The 17654-nt window shown below is 46.8% G+C and overlaps 1 protein-coding gene across 5 annotated transcripts in view; it reads right to left on the reverse strand.

Moving 5' to 3' along the window:
• The window catches only part of NCOA6 (nuclear receptor coactivator 6), a 48218-nt gene extending 30564 nt beyond the window's left edge, over positions 1-17654 (reverse strand). For 3 of the 5 annotated variants that reach the window (XM_054081335.1, XM_054081334.1, XM_054081333.1), the window contains exons 1-5: positions 17484-17654; positions 3698-3850; positions 3335-3609; positions 968-1123; positions 284-406 (exon numbers count right to left, since the gene is read on the reverse strand). In XM_054081335.1, coding sequence (XP_053937310.1) covers positions 284-406; positions 968-1123; positions 3335-3569 — 514 coding nt within the window. In that variant the 5' untranslated portion in view covers positions 3570-3609; positions 3698-3850; positions 17484-17654. The remainder of the gene's footprint in view (positions 1-283; positions 407-967; positions 1124-3334; positions 3610-3697; positions 3851-17483) is intronic. The other 2 variants (XM_054081336.1, XM_054081332.1) reach the window with 1 other exon arrangement.

Consider the following 17654-nt stretch of genomic DNA (forward strand, 5'->3'; position numbering starts at 1 on the left):
CCAAAACATATCCCAAACCACTAAACCCTCAAAACACACCAGACCAAATCAATCTGCCCCACCCAATTCCCTATGATGTTTGTGGCAGAAAATGCAGCCAACTATTCAATTTACACAATGTGAGACATGGTTTGACAGTACAGAAACAAGGAAACACAGTAATTAAAACACCAATTATGATTCCACAAATAACAGTTGCTATAATCAGTGAAATGTTATGACTAGCTTAGTAACAAATCTCAAAGCGTGTAAGGCCAAACAAACAAAAACTAAAGGAATTTACCTTGTCCCCCTTGCATGGGAAACCCCGTCTCCATGCGCATGGAGTTGCTTGCTCCCAGGGGTCCATTGATCCGCACATCTTGGCTTCTGTTCTGACCTAAAGCCAAATTGATAGCACCTTCCCCTAAAAGAAACGCACAGTGTGGGTGAACCAAATGAGAGGTGGAAAAGCAGAACAGACCTTTTATAAAGAAGATTTAAAAGATAGCAAGGCAGGAGGAACTTCACTATGATGTGCACTTTAGAAGAACAGTTGTGCATTACACTGCCCTCACCTTGCGGGCTTTAAGAAAAACAAATGCCATGACCAGCATTAAATGCACTCAGTTTCATCCCGAGTGTGGATAATCATCCAGAATGGATATTTGAATTGTGACATACACTGAAAACTTAATGAGGAAAGCTTCATATAAAACAATTGGGAAAAAGAAATTAGGCCATGTTTTGGTAGCTAACACTCAAATCTAGGAAGTTTCCTGCTGCTCAGAGGATTTTCAGCTATCATGTTTATTATTAAACCTGTTCTTGAGAGAACAAAAAGCTCCTGAGATGCCTTTTCACTGCAGTCATTCTCCAAATCACTAAATTAGAAGTTTTCCAACAATAATAAACAACACAAAATTGCTGTCTGAGAACACTGAGATTTTAGCTTAATGTCTTCAGAAGTGAGTTAAGTGTGAAATACCTTCGATCTGAACAGAAAGAATTCCCAGGTCACGAAGCTGCTGGTTGTTATTCTGAGCCAGGATCCGCAGTCGCTCAGCAGCTTCCCGGGGGATGTTGAAGGTAACGCGGACGCTGTTCCAAGGCTCGATCTTCTGCAGTTTTAGCTTGTTGGATTCTAGAAAGAAAACCAGTCAAAGTAAGCAAAAAAAGGCAGTTTGCAAACACATATGATGAAATAACTTGGCAAAAAAGCACATCTGAAAAACCTGGAACAATTATTTGTCTTTCGGAATTTGGAGTGGTTGGTCTGCAGAACAGCAGAGTTCAGGCGTGTGGTGACCAATGCTGCCAAACCACTTCAGGCACCTTCCAAAAATAAGTAATATGGAAACTACCCAACAGACATCCAATGCAGCAGCCAACACAATCACCCGATAATATAGATTACTCGAAATCTGAAATCTTCTGTGGATAAACTACTTTGGAAAGATATGAAATATCTGATCAAACCAATTTAGTAGATCTGTCAGTGAAGGAGGTGGATGTGTGAAAAACTGACTGCAAGAATGAAATTCTTGTTCTGGAAATATTTGCCCTACAAATGCCTGTGAAACTGTCTCTTTTTCTCAAAGGCGGCTGCCACCAGAGGCTGAGCTGTACTTCATTAAGTTCTCCCACAGTATCGAGTTTATCTGAGTAGGTCTTTACGTTAAACCCACCACAAAAATTCACACAAACACACACACACACACATATATATATATACACACTTCATTCAGAAGAATGTGTCCTTTCAGAATGCCAACAGATCTCTCCTACTCGGGAATGTCTTGTTCTTAACTAATTGGCCACTGTGCTGTTACAGTGATGGCATTATTAAATACCTCCTTCTACCTATAAACGTATTTTGGGCTGGCAACATGACAGCAGTTGTTTTAAAACCTCCCTTTGTGGAGGTTTCACCAATCCTATATTTACAGTTATTAATGTTATACTATTTTACATGTAAGAACTGCATCAGCACTTTCAGTATTCCTAGATATTAGCATCACTTCCACGTTTTTCAAACATGGTATCTGCCAAGTCTAAACCAATGTTATTTAATAACTTGACATTCAAGTCAGTCCTGGGTGTCCACACAGCCTGGGCAGCGAGAGGCTAGAGAGCAGCTCTGCAGAAAGGGATCTGGGGGTACTGGGTGACAGCAAGTTGACCATGAGCCAAAGGTGCGCCCAGGCAGCCAAGAGGGCAACCGTGTCCTGGGGGTGCATTCAGCATGGCATCACCCACCCAAGCAAGGGAGGGGATTGTCCCACTCTGCTCTGCACTGAGGTGGCCCCACCTTGAGCACTGGGGGCAGGTTTGGGTGCCACAGGATAAAAGGGATCCAAAGCTTCTGGAGAGTGTCTAGAGGAGAGCGGAGAGTTGGAGAAGGGTTTGGAGGGGAAGCTGTGTGAGGAGCAGCTGAAGTCACTTGGCCTGTTTAGCCTGGAGAAGAGGAGACTGAGGGGAGACCTCATCGCAGTTTCCTCCTCCTCCTCTTGTGAGGAAGCAGGAACAGGTGCTGAGCTTTTCCCTCTGGACCCAAGGAAATGGCATGAAGATGTGCCAGGGGAGGGTTAGGTTGGACGTTAGGAAAAGGTTCTTCACTCAGAGAGTGGTGGAGCACTGGAACAGCTCCCAGCCCAAACCATTCCAATATTCTTGCCCAAGCAAGACTACATGACCAAGCAGCTGTAAGCAATCATCGTAAGACACTTTGCAAAGATGCTCAGGCAGTGGCAGATGCCTTTTTCCACATCTAGATGTGCTGGTGAAAGATATTGTCGTTCCCAAAGCCTGGTATCATGGCTGTTGCAGCCCTCAGTGGGCATTCACGGGTACGTGAGAGCACTCCACGTCCTCCAGCAGAAAAAAAAAAAACATCAGCTAGAGCAGGTCAATGTGGCAGCAAAGGGGCAGCAATGCCCTGAACCAGCACAGATACCAGAGAGGGAACATATTCCCAGCTGAACTGCAGTGGTTTAAACTGGATGGGTTTGGTAGCAAAATCCATCTCCTGTGTGGACAAGCCTGGTTTCACTTTCAAATGGCAGAGCAGTATGTCATGGAGGGAAATGGATGAGGAATAAACAAGTGGAACATGAGAACTGAACAGGAATGAATGAACTCACTAATGAAATCGGTTTTAAACAACAGAACAACATTAGAAACTTGTACACTGTGCCTCTGAGAAGAACAGCTCACACATTCACTTAGAATAACTTCAATAAATCTCACTACAAACTAAGTAACTCAAGGCCAGTATAATTCATTCCTCTGTACAAGCACGCTACTAAAATAACTATTTTAAGGACAGTTGAAAAATATCAAGAAGGTACCTTACCCATGTGTAAGAGGCCAGGGACATTCTCCAATATGGTATCTAGTTTCTGCTCAAAGTCTCTGTCACCTATATTTCCTTTAAAAGCTACAAAGATCGTGGAATCCTCAGGAGCAGCCTTCTGCTTTAGTTCATCTTCCTCCAGTCCTGAATCAAAATCCACCTCCAAGTCTTCCATAGCTGAGAAGTACAAGGACGCATACGTATCTTTAAAGTTAGGCAGATCACCCAAACCCATCGATTCCGACCATCGGAGCCTGTCAGACTATAAGATGATTCTTGGAAGGAGAAAAGAGAATAACAATAAGCGTGTAAAGATATTAACAACTGCTTTCACTAGCACAGATCACTAACAGAGACACCTACCGGGTGACCCAGCACTAGGCTCAGTGAGACAAACTGTGTGGCTTTGGAATCGGCGGCCATTGCAGTACCCGAAGTATTCGTCCACCAGAACAGATAGAAGCTGTTTCCTGACAGAATCCTGTTGCACGTGACTTGAGAAGTATTCCAGTTCACCTAAACGACAGTCGGATCGAGGGGAAAAAATAAGACAACAATCAATTACGTTGATTTCTGTACTGAGGACAAGCACGCTCCCAGTATCAATTCTCACAGAGCCTGCCTGCCAGGACATAACACTCACAGCAATACTTCAATTATAGAGCCAGAAAAAAACCCCACATTTCCTTTCAGGGACTGCAGGTGTGATAGGCACTCCTTTGTCCAGCAAATTGCTGCTGAATGGACACCACAAATGAAGAAATAAGCACTCCAAACTGACAACAGACTCCCAGCTTTGGGCAGGCCTCTATGCACAACCTTATTGGCATTTACAAAACATGGGATTTCTGCCCCACACAGCCCCTCACCGCACCGGCCAGGGTACCCAGCACTGAGGCATAATCTCCTGCCTTACACAGACTGACCCCTCCTCCTGCCCTCAGTCCCAAACACGACTCAAAGCCTGGATTAAAAATAAAGCTGATTGTGTCTCACAAGCTCTTCTGCAGCCCTGCAACAGAGAATGAGTAAAAATGTTCCACGGTCACTGATCTACGTTCATAGTGCTTCTATACCTTACTCAGTGTGACCATGGAAATGTTAAAGAGGCTGAACAGAGACAAAACCTGTAAACATTCATGACCAGGTGAACACAGAAATCTTTGTGTTTTCCCCAGACCCCTTGCTGCTCTGCTTTGAATCCCACATTCAGTTTTGGGCCCTTCACTACAAGAAAGACATGGAGGGGCTGGAGTACATCTGGAGATGGGAACGGAGCTGGGGAAGGGTCTGGAGCCCAGAAGCTGTGGGAGCAGCTGAAGGCGCTGGAGCCACTTAGTCTGGAGAAGAGGAGGGTGCTGGGAGACCTCATTGCTCTCTGCAGCTCCTGGAAAGGAGGTTGTAGTGAGGTGGGTGCTGGGCTCTGCTCCCTAATAACAACAAATAGGATGGGAGGAAATGGCCTCAAGTTGTGCCAGGGGAGGTTTAGATTGGCCATTTGGGAAAATATCTTTACTGACAGAGTGGTGGAGCACTGGAATCAGGTGCCCAGGCAGTGATGGGGTCTCCATCCCTGGAGGGGTTCAAAAACCATCTGGCTGTGGCACTTGGGGACATGGTTTAGTAGGTACAGGAGTGTTGGGCTGACAGTTGGACTGGATGAGCTGAGAGGTCTTTTCCAACCTCAATGATACCAGCATTCTACGGCTTTACATAGGTCTGAGTGCTTGGCACCACCGTTACATTAAACAACTCCATAATGCATCAGATGCCCATGAAATGAGAATGACAATTAATCGGCATCCGTGAAAAGCTGATTTCACACATTTTCACACAGATTTCTTGGACAGGCAGCTTCCTTACCAGAGCTGGCTTTACACCAACTAGGAGAGAATTCCTTGTCCTTCTGCATTCCCACATTACTCATTACACACACGCACAGAATTCAGGGAGAAAGGAGCTGTAATCCCCCACACATAACCTTTTTAGTGTACAAGCACACTCATTCAGTGCACTGAATGAGGCAAGCGTCCTGTGAAATACAAGGACTGTATCTCGAAGAAAATTGCACAGAAAAATAATTTATCTGAATATTTCAAGTAAGGTTTTCAGGGAGAGAAATCTCAGACAAATATACAGGCTCTTAAGTGTTGAAAAAGCACATTTAGGTGGAGGGGATGGGGCATTCGGCTTGCAGCAAGAAACACCAGTACTTCAGACAGTCCCTGATACCAAAGAAGTACAAATTTCTCTGTAAGAACACAAACACTGCCAATTTCTTTTTGACTGGAAGCGTCTGAAGCCTCCATCTTCTCTGTCAAAGAGCAGAAGTCTCCCTGACTGCTTAATCTGGGGCTTTAAAGACTTCGTGAAAATGCTGCACCTCAGCTCAGATCCCATCAACTTCGCTTCCATATCCCAAAATCTGGCAGGATTTATTGCAACTACAGCCCTGCATGGCCACTATTAAGATACAGTTTGCTAAATCCCCAAGGACCACATGTTTCATTGGACTGAGAAAATCACGGGACTGCAGGGAAACCTTGAGCTAAGAAAAAAAAAAAACAAGACTGAGCTTCACATTTTACTTTCTGGCTAAGAACATGACAGCTCCCTTCACTTTTTTTATTCACATTATGCTCCTCAAGGATCTCTGCTGCACCCACCTTCCCTCTCTCTCTCTCAAATACACATGTTCAGCCCGTTCTTACATTCAGGTAGGATTTATCTTGGGTCTGACAGGAGGAAGTAGTGATTTGCACACTCTCCCTCTTCAGGCAGGGCACAGCATGTCATCCATCTCCAACCAAATCAATCCCAGCTACATCCCTCATCATAACAATTTCCATAAACTCCTGCTTATAGGGTTGACTTCCATAAATCATGAACCAGCACGTGAGCATAATCAGTGTGTACCTTTGCTCAATGATTCCACATAAACATAAAAAGCCCAAGCACACACAGGTTAGAACTCCAGTCCTTCAGCATTTTCTGTAAACCAGGTGAGCTCCCAGTGGCACACAGAGCATCTCTGACAAGCAAAACCACACCTGAACCAAGCTGCATAAGCACATTACATGAGCTTGAGCGTTCATGCTTACATGACACCACCAACAGGTCTCTGAATACCACCCTCCACTCAAAGAACATGGCCTGCCTCCCTTCCACCCCTGCACCCTGTTGTTTTAGAGGTGCTTTGGATAAAAAGGTATTCCAATTTAATAATGGAAGCTCAGGAAGGACATGGACGTGGATCAATTTCAGCCAGAGGAGGCCGTGAAGATGATCCGAGGGCTGGAGCACCTCCCACCCAAGGACAGGCTGAGAGAGTTGGGCTTGCTCAGCCTGGAGAAGAGAAGGCTGCAGGGAGACCTTAGGGCAGCTTCCAGTCCTGAAAGGGGCTCCAGGAAAGCTGGGGAGGGGCTCTTGATCAGGGAGTGCACGGAGAGTACAATGGCAATGGTTTTGAGATGAAAGAGGAGAGATTGAGGTGAGATCTTTGGAAGAAATGTTTTCCTGTGAGGGCTGCCCAGGGAAGTTGTGGCTGCCCCATGCCTGGAGGTGTTCAAGGCCAGGCTGGATGGGGCTTGGTGCAACCAGATGCAGTGGCAGGTGTCCCTGCCCATGGCAGGACTGTTTATCATAGTTAGGCTTATTCAGCATAGTCTATAATTATTAAAAATAGGTAAATGAAGGAAGTAAGGTGGAGATGAACAGATAGAGAACACAGTAATAACCCAAACGCCCCTGCAACATCGCCTGTGGGCAGCAGGTGGCTGGGGACAGCCCATGAAGTCTAGAGAGTCCAACTGAAGGACGCAGGGCCCAACACGGTGCTGGAGGCTGGACCTCCCCAGCACACTTAGAAAGTGGATAAAACAATGGACTGGCTAAAAAATACAAGATGCAGACTCTCCAAAGGAATAACACAGGTAGGATACAGCAATGCCCCAGTCTAGGTGTGGGCTGAAGGTCAGTTGGGCCCCTCCCTCACCACCCCTGGGGACCTCAGAAGCAATCCGTCACGCTGGGCACTGTCCCTGCCACCAGCCCTGCCAGCAAACACCTGCATCACAAACCCAGTGCCCTGCGATTCTGCAATGCTCAGAAAGCCCTGTCCAGTCCCTGTGAGAGATGGGATTAGAGCAAAATCTGAACCAGCCTGTTGCTGCTCACTGATAACAGCTGAGCAGCAGAAAGCCAGCAGGCTCCAGAGTGATGAAGTATTGGCTCCAGGGCCAAAAACACAGAGGAAAGAACAAAACCCTGCTATTTTGGTGTCCTCATCCCAAGATGTGCTCAACTGCAAACATAACCTTACGTGAATTTGTTTGTTAAACAAGATTTGAAACCTCTTGCACTGCTTTCTCCCAATCACTGTGCTACTCAAAGTGGGTAAACCAAAACAAGGCTTTGTCTCTGAACCCATCCGAGGTTTCCTGCCACACGGTCTATTGATCTCCAAGCTGTTTATTAATTTCAGGTAACTCAGAATAAACACTTTCACAACTGATGGCACACCAGCACATGCACCCTCTTAAAACAAATATGCAGAGAGCTTGATTAAATAAAAAGCAATAGAATCCTGTTCTACACCCGAAAAAGTATTCTTCCAAATTACACAACAGGCTGGAAAGGGTGAGAGTCAAAGGAAAGATGGACTAATATCCTTCACTAGCTGACGGCAAAGTCAGCACTGAGCAGGGTCCTCACCCTCACGCTGACTACAACCAGGTCCTTTGGGGAATCCAAAGATTTGAATCCTTTGGGGAGTGAGAAGACAAAGGTTTGGACAACATAATTCTTGCAGGACACGCAACTCTCCTTGCTGCTGTGACCACTGAAAAATAGCTTTCAAGCAACTTCATAAGGCAAAGAGAAGAAAAAGAAGTGTCTCATGAATGCGCATTCGCATTCAGGAGTATGATTTGAAGGTGCCAGCGAGAAAATACATAAAGGTATTCATCAACATTTTCAGGATGGGGACAGACAAGGTCCAGCATGTCCAGAATGCTGTTGAGAAGCTGGCTTTCCTTCAACAGATAACATACACGAGTGCACCCACACAGGCTGCTTTTAAAGTGTAGCCACCAACCAAACCCAGAAACACACTGATCACAACCCTGCTTGTACTGGAAATCTAGTAACAGCATATCCTCCTACTACTGTTGCAGCTGTTTCCCAAACACAGATCTTGGAGCCTGTCAAATCAGATCAACGAACAAACCTACACACACAGCTATTCTGTGAGAGATTAAAATCCTTTAATTAAGCCAAAAGAAGGGCGATTGAGATGAGATCTCGGGAAGAAATGTTTTCCTGTGAGGGTGGGGAGGACCTGGCACAGGTTGCCCAGAGCAGTGGTGGCTGCTCCATCCCTGGAGGGGTTCCAGACCAGGTTGGATGGGGTTTTGAGCAACCAAATCCAGCGGGAGGTGTCCCTGCCCATGGCAGGGGGTGGAACTGGATGGGCTTTGAGGTCAAACCCAAACCATTCTGTGATTCTAGGGTTCTACAACTGTTTTCAGCAAAAATACTGGGAAAAAAAAAAAAGACTTCTAGACAACTCTCCTGTTGTTACATAGGGAGATTAAATGAGGGCAGGAATCACTGTTACAATACAAAAGAATAACATGCAGTAAGATTTCCTCTGAAACAATTTAATGAGAGAATGTTCCAGATTACTGGAATTTCAAACTTTGGCATTAGAGTCGTAACACCACGAAGGCATCTCAGCTGTCCTCTCTGGGCTGGAGGTCTGAGAGCATCTACAAACCTGACAGCAAAGTCTGTAACGCTCCACACAGAGTGAAAAAGTCTGCTCTGGACGCAGCCCAGCCCTCCCAACACACACAGACAGTCGGAGGCCAGCACTGATCAGCTGGAGAGTCAGGAGGAGAAGGTACAAGAATAAGACACAGTCCACTGCATCACTGCTTGTTTTACCTGCCAAAACGAATCCCACAACTTCAGTATCCTGTGACACGTAATAGGTCTGCAGGTAATTCCAGACTGGCAAACATGGCTAAACAGCAACCCCCAAAAATGTAATCCTTAAAGAAAGCCATCACAGAGATTTATCAGTGATGTAGAACAACAAAAATAGTGAACATAAAAGCAAATGCCTTGATTTTTAATATGCAGTTTTGCATCAAATCCAACTCTCTCCTTAGTAACGCAAAAAGCACACATCACTATGTTCATGTATTAACATCCCAATCTGAGGATCTGGAGGAACCAACCTTTCATTACAGGTAAACGCCAGAAAACTCCCTCTGGCTGGAAATAACATTTTGTTCCTCTAAACAGGGCAAGTTTTATCGGTAATGAGGTATTCAAATCTCACTATAAACTCCTCAAGCTTAAATTAATCTTCAGAAAAGAAAGAGTGGCACAAGGAGGATGCACCTCAGCACATCCCAAGCCGGTGCCCAAAGTGGCTCAGGTGAAGCTCATTCCAGAAACGCCTCCAGAGCCCACACAACGACCTCAGAGGGATGTTTTTATTGCAGGTGGCCAACAAAGAAGGGTTGAACCCATCCCCAGAACTCACTCCTGTTCACAGTCTCATCAAGTCACACTCCAATCTCTCAAGGTAACAAAAATGCAGCAGTAAAGCTAATGGCTTCAGTGAAAACAGAACACCATCCCTAAAACCCAGATGATTTGTATTACATCCAAGTCCTGGTTTTCAGGCGAATTTCCTGCTTACGCGCCAGCCTGCTCCTCAGCAGAGAAGGGGACAAACCAAAACCAAACTGGGGAAGCAGACAAGGGAAGAAGACTCAGAAATACAAAGCATAAATTTGCCATCTTCTATCTAGGTGACAAAGTAAAATGGCTTTAAAAGCCTCAGTATTGTGCCACATCCTTTGCACTTCTGCCAGCCCAGTGATTTGGAGGGGCAGAAGAGTACTCCCAGTGAACCAGATCACATACGCTTTGTAGCACTTTCAGTCAGCACCCAACACTTCTCAGCCTCTGGTATCTGCCTGCACTTTTAAACCAGCACTGTAACAAAGCAGCACTAAGATCCCGAGTAGAAGACCTGAGCGGCGACATCCTAAGCAGTAACTTCGCTGTTTCCAGCTCCATGCAAACCTGCCTGAATGCCATGACCAGACGCCAAGCTGACACGCAAATCCAAAATCTGAACTATGAAATCTTAGTATCTTGTATTAAGTGTAAGCCAAAACTAAATCCAACTTTCTGCATTCCATGGTAGATATTGCATTTGTTTTATTTTCCACCCTTTTTATAAAAGGATGTTCCATGGACTATTTCAGACGGCCTAAAACTGAGTTCTGTACCAAACTGGACAAGAGTTCACGTGAAAGGAGGGTTGTTTGCCCAGTAAAAGCTGTTTTTAAGAATGCCTCAAAGCATCCCATTCAAAACATTCATGCCTTAGGAAAGCAGGGGTGGGAGCCAACATTGGGCTGAAGGGTGGTGAACTGGGGGAAATCATCCAAAATCCTTGGTGCAAGGAATCCAGGGGCATTTTGTTCCTCCCGTTCTCTGTTCTGTGGGAAGAGTGATGCTCTCTCACCACAGTTGGAGGGTACGAGATAGCCTGCAGATACCCAGCTACTCCAGAGAAGAGAGGACTGGGAAAGACAGGCTGCCCCAGCAAGCACCAATACAAAACCAGGGATGGTCAGCCTGGGCTATGGGAAGAACAATTAACTGCTGCTGTCTCCATTCCTGAGACACATTAACCGACACCAGATTTGGCCAAGGAAAAAAACTAATCAAGATTGGTTCATTAACTCCAACTTTCATTACAACAAGTTATCTGATAGAGAGCTTGGAAACGCCTAGGGACTGGATGTGTACTTCAGCACACACCAGGGAATCCACAAAACCAGCCCCTGAAGTCTTCCATACACAGACAAAAAAGCTTTGTTCAGAGCTTACACTTTCCCAAACGTAAAGAAAACAAAACAAATAAGTCTACAGAATGGCAGGCATCATTCACGCATTCTGATACAGAACCAATAGCCACTCTTCATGCTGTCCTGCAGCTCTGAAGCACAAACCACCTAACCGAAGTGTTTCCTACAAAAAGAAAATCACAGACTACTGTAATGCACAAGGGTCTTTGCAGTGGTACCGTAATGTATTCTGACAGCAGGTTTAGTGGGATGCTGCTTTGTTAAATCATAGAACCATAGAAACATGGAATTGTTAAGGTTGAAAAAGACCTCTAAGCTCATCCAGTCCAACCGTCAGCGCAACCCCACCATGCCTGCTAAACCATGTCCCCAGGTACCACGGTCACACAGTTATTGAACCCCACCAGGGATGGGGACCTCACTCTCGGGCATCCAGTTCCAGTGCTTCACCACTCTGTCAGTAAAGACATTTTTCCTAATATCCAGTCTAAACTTCCCCTGGTGCAACTTCATGCCATTTCATCTCATCCTATCTCTTGCCACTTAGGAGAAGAGCCCAGCACCCACCTCACTACAACCTCCTTTCCAGGAGCTGCAGAGAGCGATGAGGTCTCCCTGCAGCCACCTCTTCTCCAGACTAAACAGCCCCGGGGCCCTCAGCCACTCCCACAACCCCTGGGTTCCAGATCCTTCCCCAGCTCTGTTCCCCTTCTCTGGACACACTCCAGCCCCTCAACATCTTTCCTGGAGTGAGAGGCCCAAAACTGAACCCAAGATTTGAGGTGTGGCCTCACAAGTGCTGAGTCCAGGGGCACGATCCCTTTCCTGCTCCTGCTGGCCACACCATGACTGATAAAGTTTCATGAAGTCTGTTGCAACCTCACAACCCCTGCTAGGATGCACTGGGCATGGCTCAACTGAGCCACTAGTTGTTAACCCAGTAGAATTTGACTGACAAGATCATCAGGGTTGCATTAAAAAGCAAGATGGTAACTCCAGAGTGAGTTTCAGGCGCAGCTCCGTTACCCATGTAGAGATCCCAACTCTCGGCAGCTAGGACACCCGCACAAGGACGCTGCCAGCCTTCTTCCCAAGTCACAAGTCAACTTGGAATCAGCAATGCTTGGAGCTGTAGTCTGTCTACTCAGTGTAATATTTGATCAATGAGTTCCTGTTAGCTGCATTATTAGTTTCCTATGTTCAGGACAATTCCCTTTGGAAGAAATACACAACAGTAACGGATGGATACGATGACAGAGCTTTGCAGCATGTCACTTCTCACAAAGATTCATCCATTTCACCAGCAAAAACATAAAATGAGATGCTATTTAAAATCAGATGCATCTTGACAAGAAACTGTGTTAACTTGCCTTTGAAGGCTATGAAAGAACTCCTTTCCAAGCAGCAATCTATTAATTGCTTGTGTTGCAACGAGCTTTTTATTTACAGCTGAATTTAACCTCTGTCAAACCTTTCTGAGCAGAAATGTTCCCCACTCCCCTATCACCAAATTCACACTCAGTTCCATAAATGCTGATGTAATCAGTCCAGGTCTTCCTGCGATTACCAGTCCTGACCTAAGCTTAACTGAAAGCTGCACCTCTGGCTCAGTGCTAGATTCTTCCTTCTCACATGACATAAAAGTCTAAGAAATGTCGCTGAAGTTCTTAAAATTCTGAAACGTTATAAAGCATGTGGAAAATACTTAAGCTAAGTCAAACAGCTTAAAAGCAATTCCTTTGCTACGAGGCACCCAATAACGAGGAGACTGTTTTCCCTGACCAAAAACCCCACCTCCCTACAACAGAATCAGGGACAGCTTTTGTTAAAATCCAGATTGTTCTGAGAGTTTCCTGACTGTACAAAAACTTGCAGCTTCTTTTGTGCTGCTCTGGGCTTTTGGAAGACTCAGATTTCAGATGTGTTGTCTGTTGCCACTGCTGCCATTAAGAACCACGTCATCCATGGTCAGTCTTGCACTTCCCAGTGAAACAGGGACACAAGAGGATTGGACAGCACTGCATCCTTGTGGAGAGCACTCCAAACCCCCTAGAAGGAACACTCCCTGTGTTGTGAACAAAAGAGGTGGCACTGTTTCTCATGCAGTATTATTCTCAACTGAGCCTCACTAAAAACCTGCTCACGTTTTTTCCTGAGGAGGTGCAGCTCCTATAGCCACCATCCTGAGAAGGCAGGTGTGGACTCCTTGACTCTTCTGGGAAGGCGACCCATCAGAACTGCCAGTATGATCCCCACATCCCATCTCTCACGCACTCTCCACTCAGTGCCGGGATGGTATTACAAATGCCAAAACTTCCAGTTGATCAGAAAGCACAGCAGATGTAAATCCTCACTTTTTCCTTGTATTATCCAGCATGGAGGGAGGCTTGCGAGAGTGTTCTTGTGTACACAAATGCACAGAGGGCTCTCATCTCATTCAGTCGCTCTAAGTACAGCCCAGAAACGACGATGAGAAACACAACTACACACCAGCTGCGCAGGCTTGGTCGGCCACTTGGTTTTTAAAAGAATAAAAATAACAATATTAAGACGATATGGACAGGACTTAGGAGAATTTAACAGCATGCGCCTTTTGGTGGGAATAACTACATCATTCCCTGTCACGCATCAAATGTAATGCTCAGGCTCCCACATACACAGCTCAGTATAAGCAACCTCCTGTCCCAAACTATCAGTTTGCATGAAGACAAGTGCATTTAGATAAGGCATCATTAATCTCCCATACTTTTCAATTCTCATACAGATCCGATCCAAACCCCCATGGAGGACTATTCTGCCAGACTCCTCATTCAAGCTGGAGAGCAGGCAGCTGTCCTCCAGTCCCAAAAAGACAATGGTTCTCTGGCACATGGAGTCTCTCTCTTTCACCCCAGCTCCCAAACCAGCCACACTGCAACACATGCTGGGCACCTCTCTTTTCTCAAATCCATAAAGAAGGGTTATTTTCTGTGACAAGGCCACAGTATACACATAACAGAATTCCCTGCTTGTTTCTATTCCTAATTAGGACAACAGCAGGTTCTGATGTGCTATTGAGTGCAGGCGGGACACATCAATAGCAACCACTAATGACAGAGGGCACCGAATAAAAAATGACCCCCAGCGTCCAATGGACTGAAAAAGTCCCAGGCTCCTGGACCTCTGGAGAACTTCCACTACTATCCTTCTGTGTAATCCAAAGCTCAGGTGAACTTACAACTCCAGTAGCAGCACTGAAAAGACCTCCTTCCTTCCAATTCGCCAGGACACCAGACAATCAGAGTTCCTCACACCATCCTCAGCCAGACCTCCAGCTCTCCATGTGTACCAGTGCAAGAACACATCAACTGCATGGCTGGGAGGCTTTGCAAGGTGGAGTTCCTGCTGCATAACATCACCAATCCACTGTGGAGGGATCAGCAGAGTCCCTCACATGTCAAGACAAAATACAAGATATCCATGGCTTCAGTAAAGCAAAGGTGATCTGGCTAGGAGCTGGAAAACATCTCACCTGGAGCCTGATGATTAATAGTCCCTGAGTCAACTTTGTGCCATCAAGGATTCCTTCTCTTTCCACTTTTGCCCCTTGGTTGTTCCTAGCTCTACACATTCCCTCCCGTTACTGAGAATCACAATCATCACTTCTGCTCTAGCCCACCATTATGGAACAAGTTTGTGCTCAAACACTGTTTTTGCAACATCCAGGGTTAATTCTTGCTGCTCAATGCTCTACAGACCAACAGGCATCCTGCTCCCTCATATGCCCTTTCTCTCAGCATTTGTATTTCTCAACAGAGACTTCAGGATTTTGAAACCACCACCACCATCCCACCTTCTGCCCTCCGACTACATTGCTGACCCATACAATGTCACTATTCCCAACGCAGTCAGACTTACAGCCACGTTCACACTCCAGTGACTTAATTAGCAAACACTTTGCAAACCTACTAAATGTAGCATGACTAAGTAACTCAGTCCTAACTTCAGCTTCTGTCCCAAACCAACCAATTTGGTATTAGAAAATATAAATATCCTGTAAATTTGTTTAACAGCTTAGTTACTAGTCTTAAATGCTGAACACCTACTACAAAAGCAAGCAATCTCTGACAGCAGCGTACTCAAAGAGCAGCACCACAACTGTTTGGCAGAATTCACCTTTCCCTTATGTTCCAGTGTTTAACCCACTGGGAAGTGAACGCAGCGGCACTTAAGAGACACGCAGGGGGCCTGGATTTCCCCACACACACTCTCACAGTTGTGTTTTATTTTAAAGAAGAACCTATTTTTTTTTTACTAAAAGTAGTGTAAAACTAGTGCTGTTATGAACTACTCCTCCCTCCAAGTCCTTTGGAAGAACAGGCTTTCTGGAGAGAATGGCTGGAAAGCGCTGCTGGGGGTTTTTCAAGCAAACACCAAGACCGAATGAAATACTCTTCTGTAGGTTTAAACATTGAGAAATTTCATTTCTCAACAGAAGATCAGGTCTGTGTCTGGCCTCCCCCTGCTTTGGTTTGATTTTTCTCTTGGGAGACTCAGGATGCAGTTTTTCTGTGGAAAATCTTCTCTCTAGTAACGAGATAGGAGGAGAGGAAATGGCCTTAAGTGGGAGGTTTCGATTGGATATTAGAAAACATTTCTCCACTGACACAGGGCTGAAGAACTGGAACCGGCTGCCCAGGGCAGTGGTGGAGTTCCCATCCCAAGGGTTTTCAAAACCATGCGGCCACGGCACCTGGGGACAGGATTTAGCAGGCACAGTGGGGTTGGGCTGATGGTTGGACTGGGTAAGCTGAGAGGCCTTTTCCAACCTTAATGATTCTATGGTTCTACAGAAATCTCTCAGCAAAGCCAGTTAACTTCCACAGGAGGCCACAAGGCTCAGTGACCATTTGAAGAGCAGGCAAATTCCTAGCAACACCCCTGATGCCTTGCTGTAGGCAAGCTCAATTCACCAGCTCAAAGACCTGGCTGTTTTGGATAAGTGCCTTGAGACCTTTGTTTCTCTCTCCCCAAGATGCACAGAAAAGCTGGGAAAACTTTCTGAACAGGAAAAGAGCTGCTAAGTCCAAAAGCTGTGGTTGTTACATTTGGTGTACCATTTTAAGAATCGTAGTCATAGAATCATTTAGGCTGGAAGGGACTTCAAAGTCCATCCAGTCCCACCCTCCTGCCATGAGCAGGGACACCTCCTACTGGATCTGGTTGCTCCAAGCCCCATCCAACCTGGCCCGGAACACCTCCAGGGATGGGGCAGCCACCAGTGCTCTGGGCAGTCTGGGCCAGGGCCTCCCCACCCTCACAGGAAAACATTTCTTCCCAAGATCTCATCTCAATCTCCCTTCTTGCAGCTGAAATACCAAATCCGTTCTACGTGGTTGTTCTTAGGAAATACCAAGAGATGCTTTAGCTAAAGAATGAGCCTGCACAATAATTATGGAGACAAACACCAATCAGAGGCATCGTCTTCTCTCTAATAAAACACAAATGAGAAAGGTTTTACTGTATTCAGTCAGGGGAACGCGCACAAAAGCGCGTTCACAACCTCTCAACATCTGGCAGCTGAGAGGTTGTGAAGAGACAAAGCTCCTAAAGCTACAACTCAAACCACATCACGGTGAGCAGCGGAACAGCTCCTGCCTGTCTGTTCCCCAAGGAAGTCTGAAGAGATCAGAACCTGGGTTTTCTGAGACACTTTGAAAGTAGATGTGATTTAGAGGAACACAAAAATCAGACCCGAGGGATGAAGTTAAGAATGCGTCCTCAGGTTGCTGCAGAATTACAGACAAAAAAGGTTCAGACAAAAGCTGGCGATGAAAGAACCATCAGCGCATCCTCCCTGATCCACCTCTCAAAGAACGTCAGCACCCGCGTGAGGTCAGGGTTGAGGAACTGAAATCAGAACCCACGTCCTCGGTAAAAAGGAGCTCCCGGGCCAGAGCTCCTGGGTCCCAGAGCTCGAAGGGGCCCAAGATCCCTGGCTTCCGAGCTGCCGTGGCCGGAACTCCCGGGGCTGACAGCACGGGTCGAGCTCGGGGCAGGGGCGGGAGCCCTCCTCCCCCGGTCGAGGCGGCGGGGCCGGGTTCCCCAGCCCGGGGCCTACCCGGCTGCGGCGGGCGGGCTGCGGGCCGCGTCCCCGCCGCACGCTGTCAGCCTCCCGCCCGTGACTGACCCCAGCGCCGCGCGGCACCCCCGCCCTGCCCTGCCCGTCCCGACTCCTGGGAAGGCCGCGCCGTGGGCCCGCGCCCCGCGCTCACCTGGCACCACCGCCGCCGCCGCCACCCTCGGAGCCGCCGCCGCTGCCGCTGCTGCCGCGCGCGGGAGGGGCGGGGCCGCCTGGGCGGGCAGGGGGCGCGCACGGGGTCGCGCGCCGCCCGGGGGACGCCCGGGACACCCAGCGCAGGGGCTGCGCGCTCCGCCTCCCGCCC

Source organism: Cuculus canorus, chromosome 16 (genome assembly GCF_017976375.1).
Source record: "Cuculus canorus isolate bCucCan1 chromosome 16, bCucCan1.pri, whole genome shotgun sequence".
Lineage (NCBI taxonomy): Eukaryota > Metazoa > Chordata > Aves > Cuculiformes > Cuculidae > Cuculus > Cuculus canorus.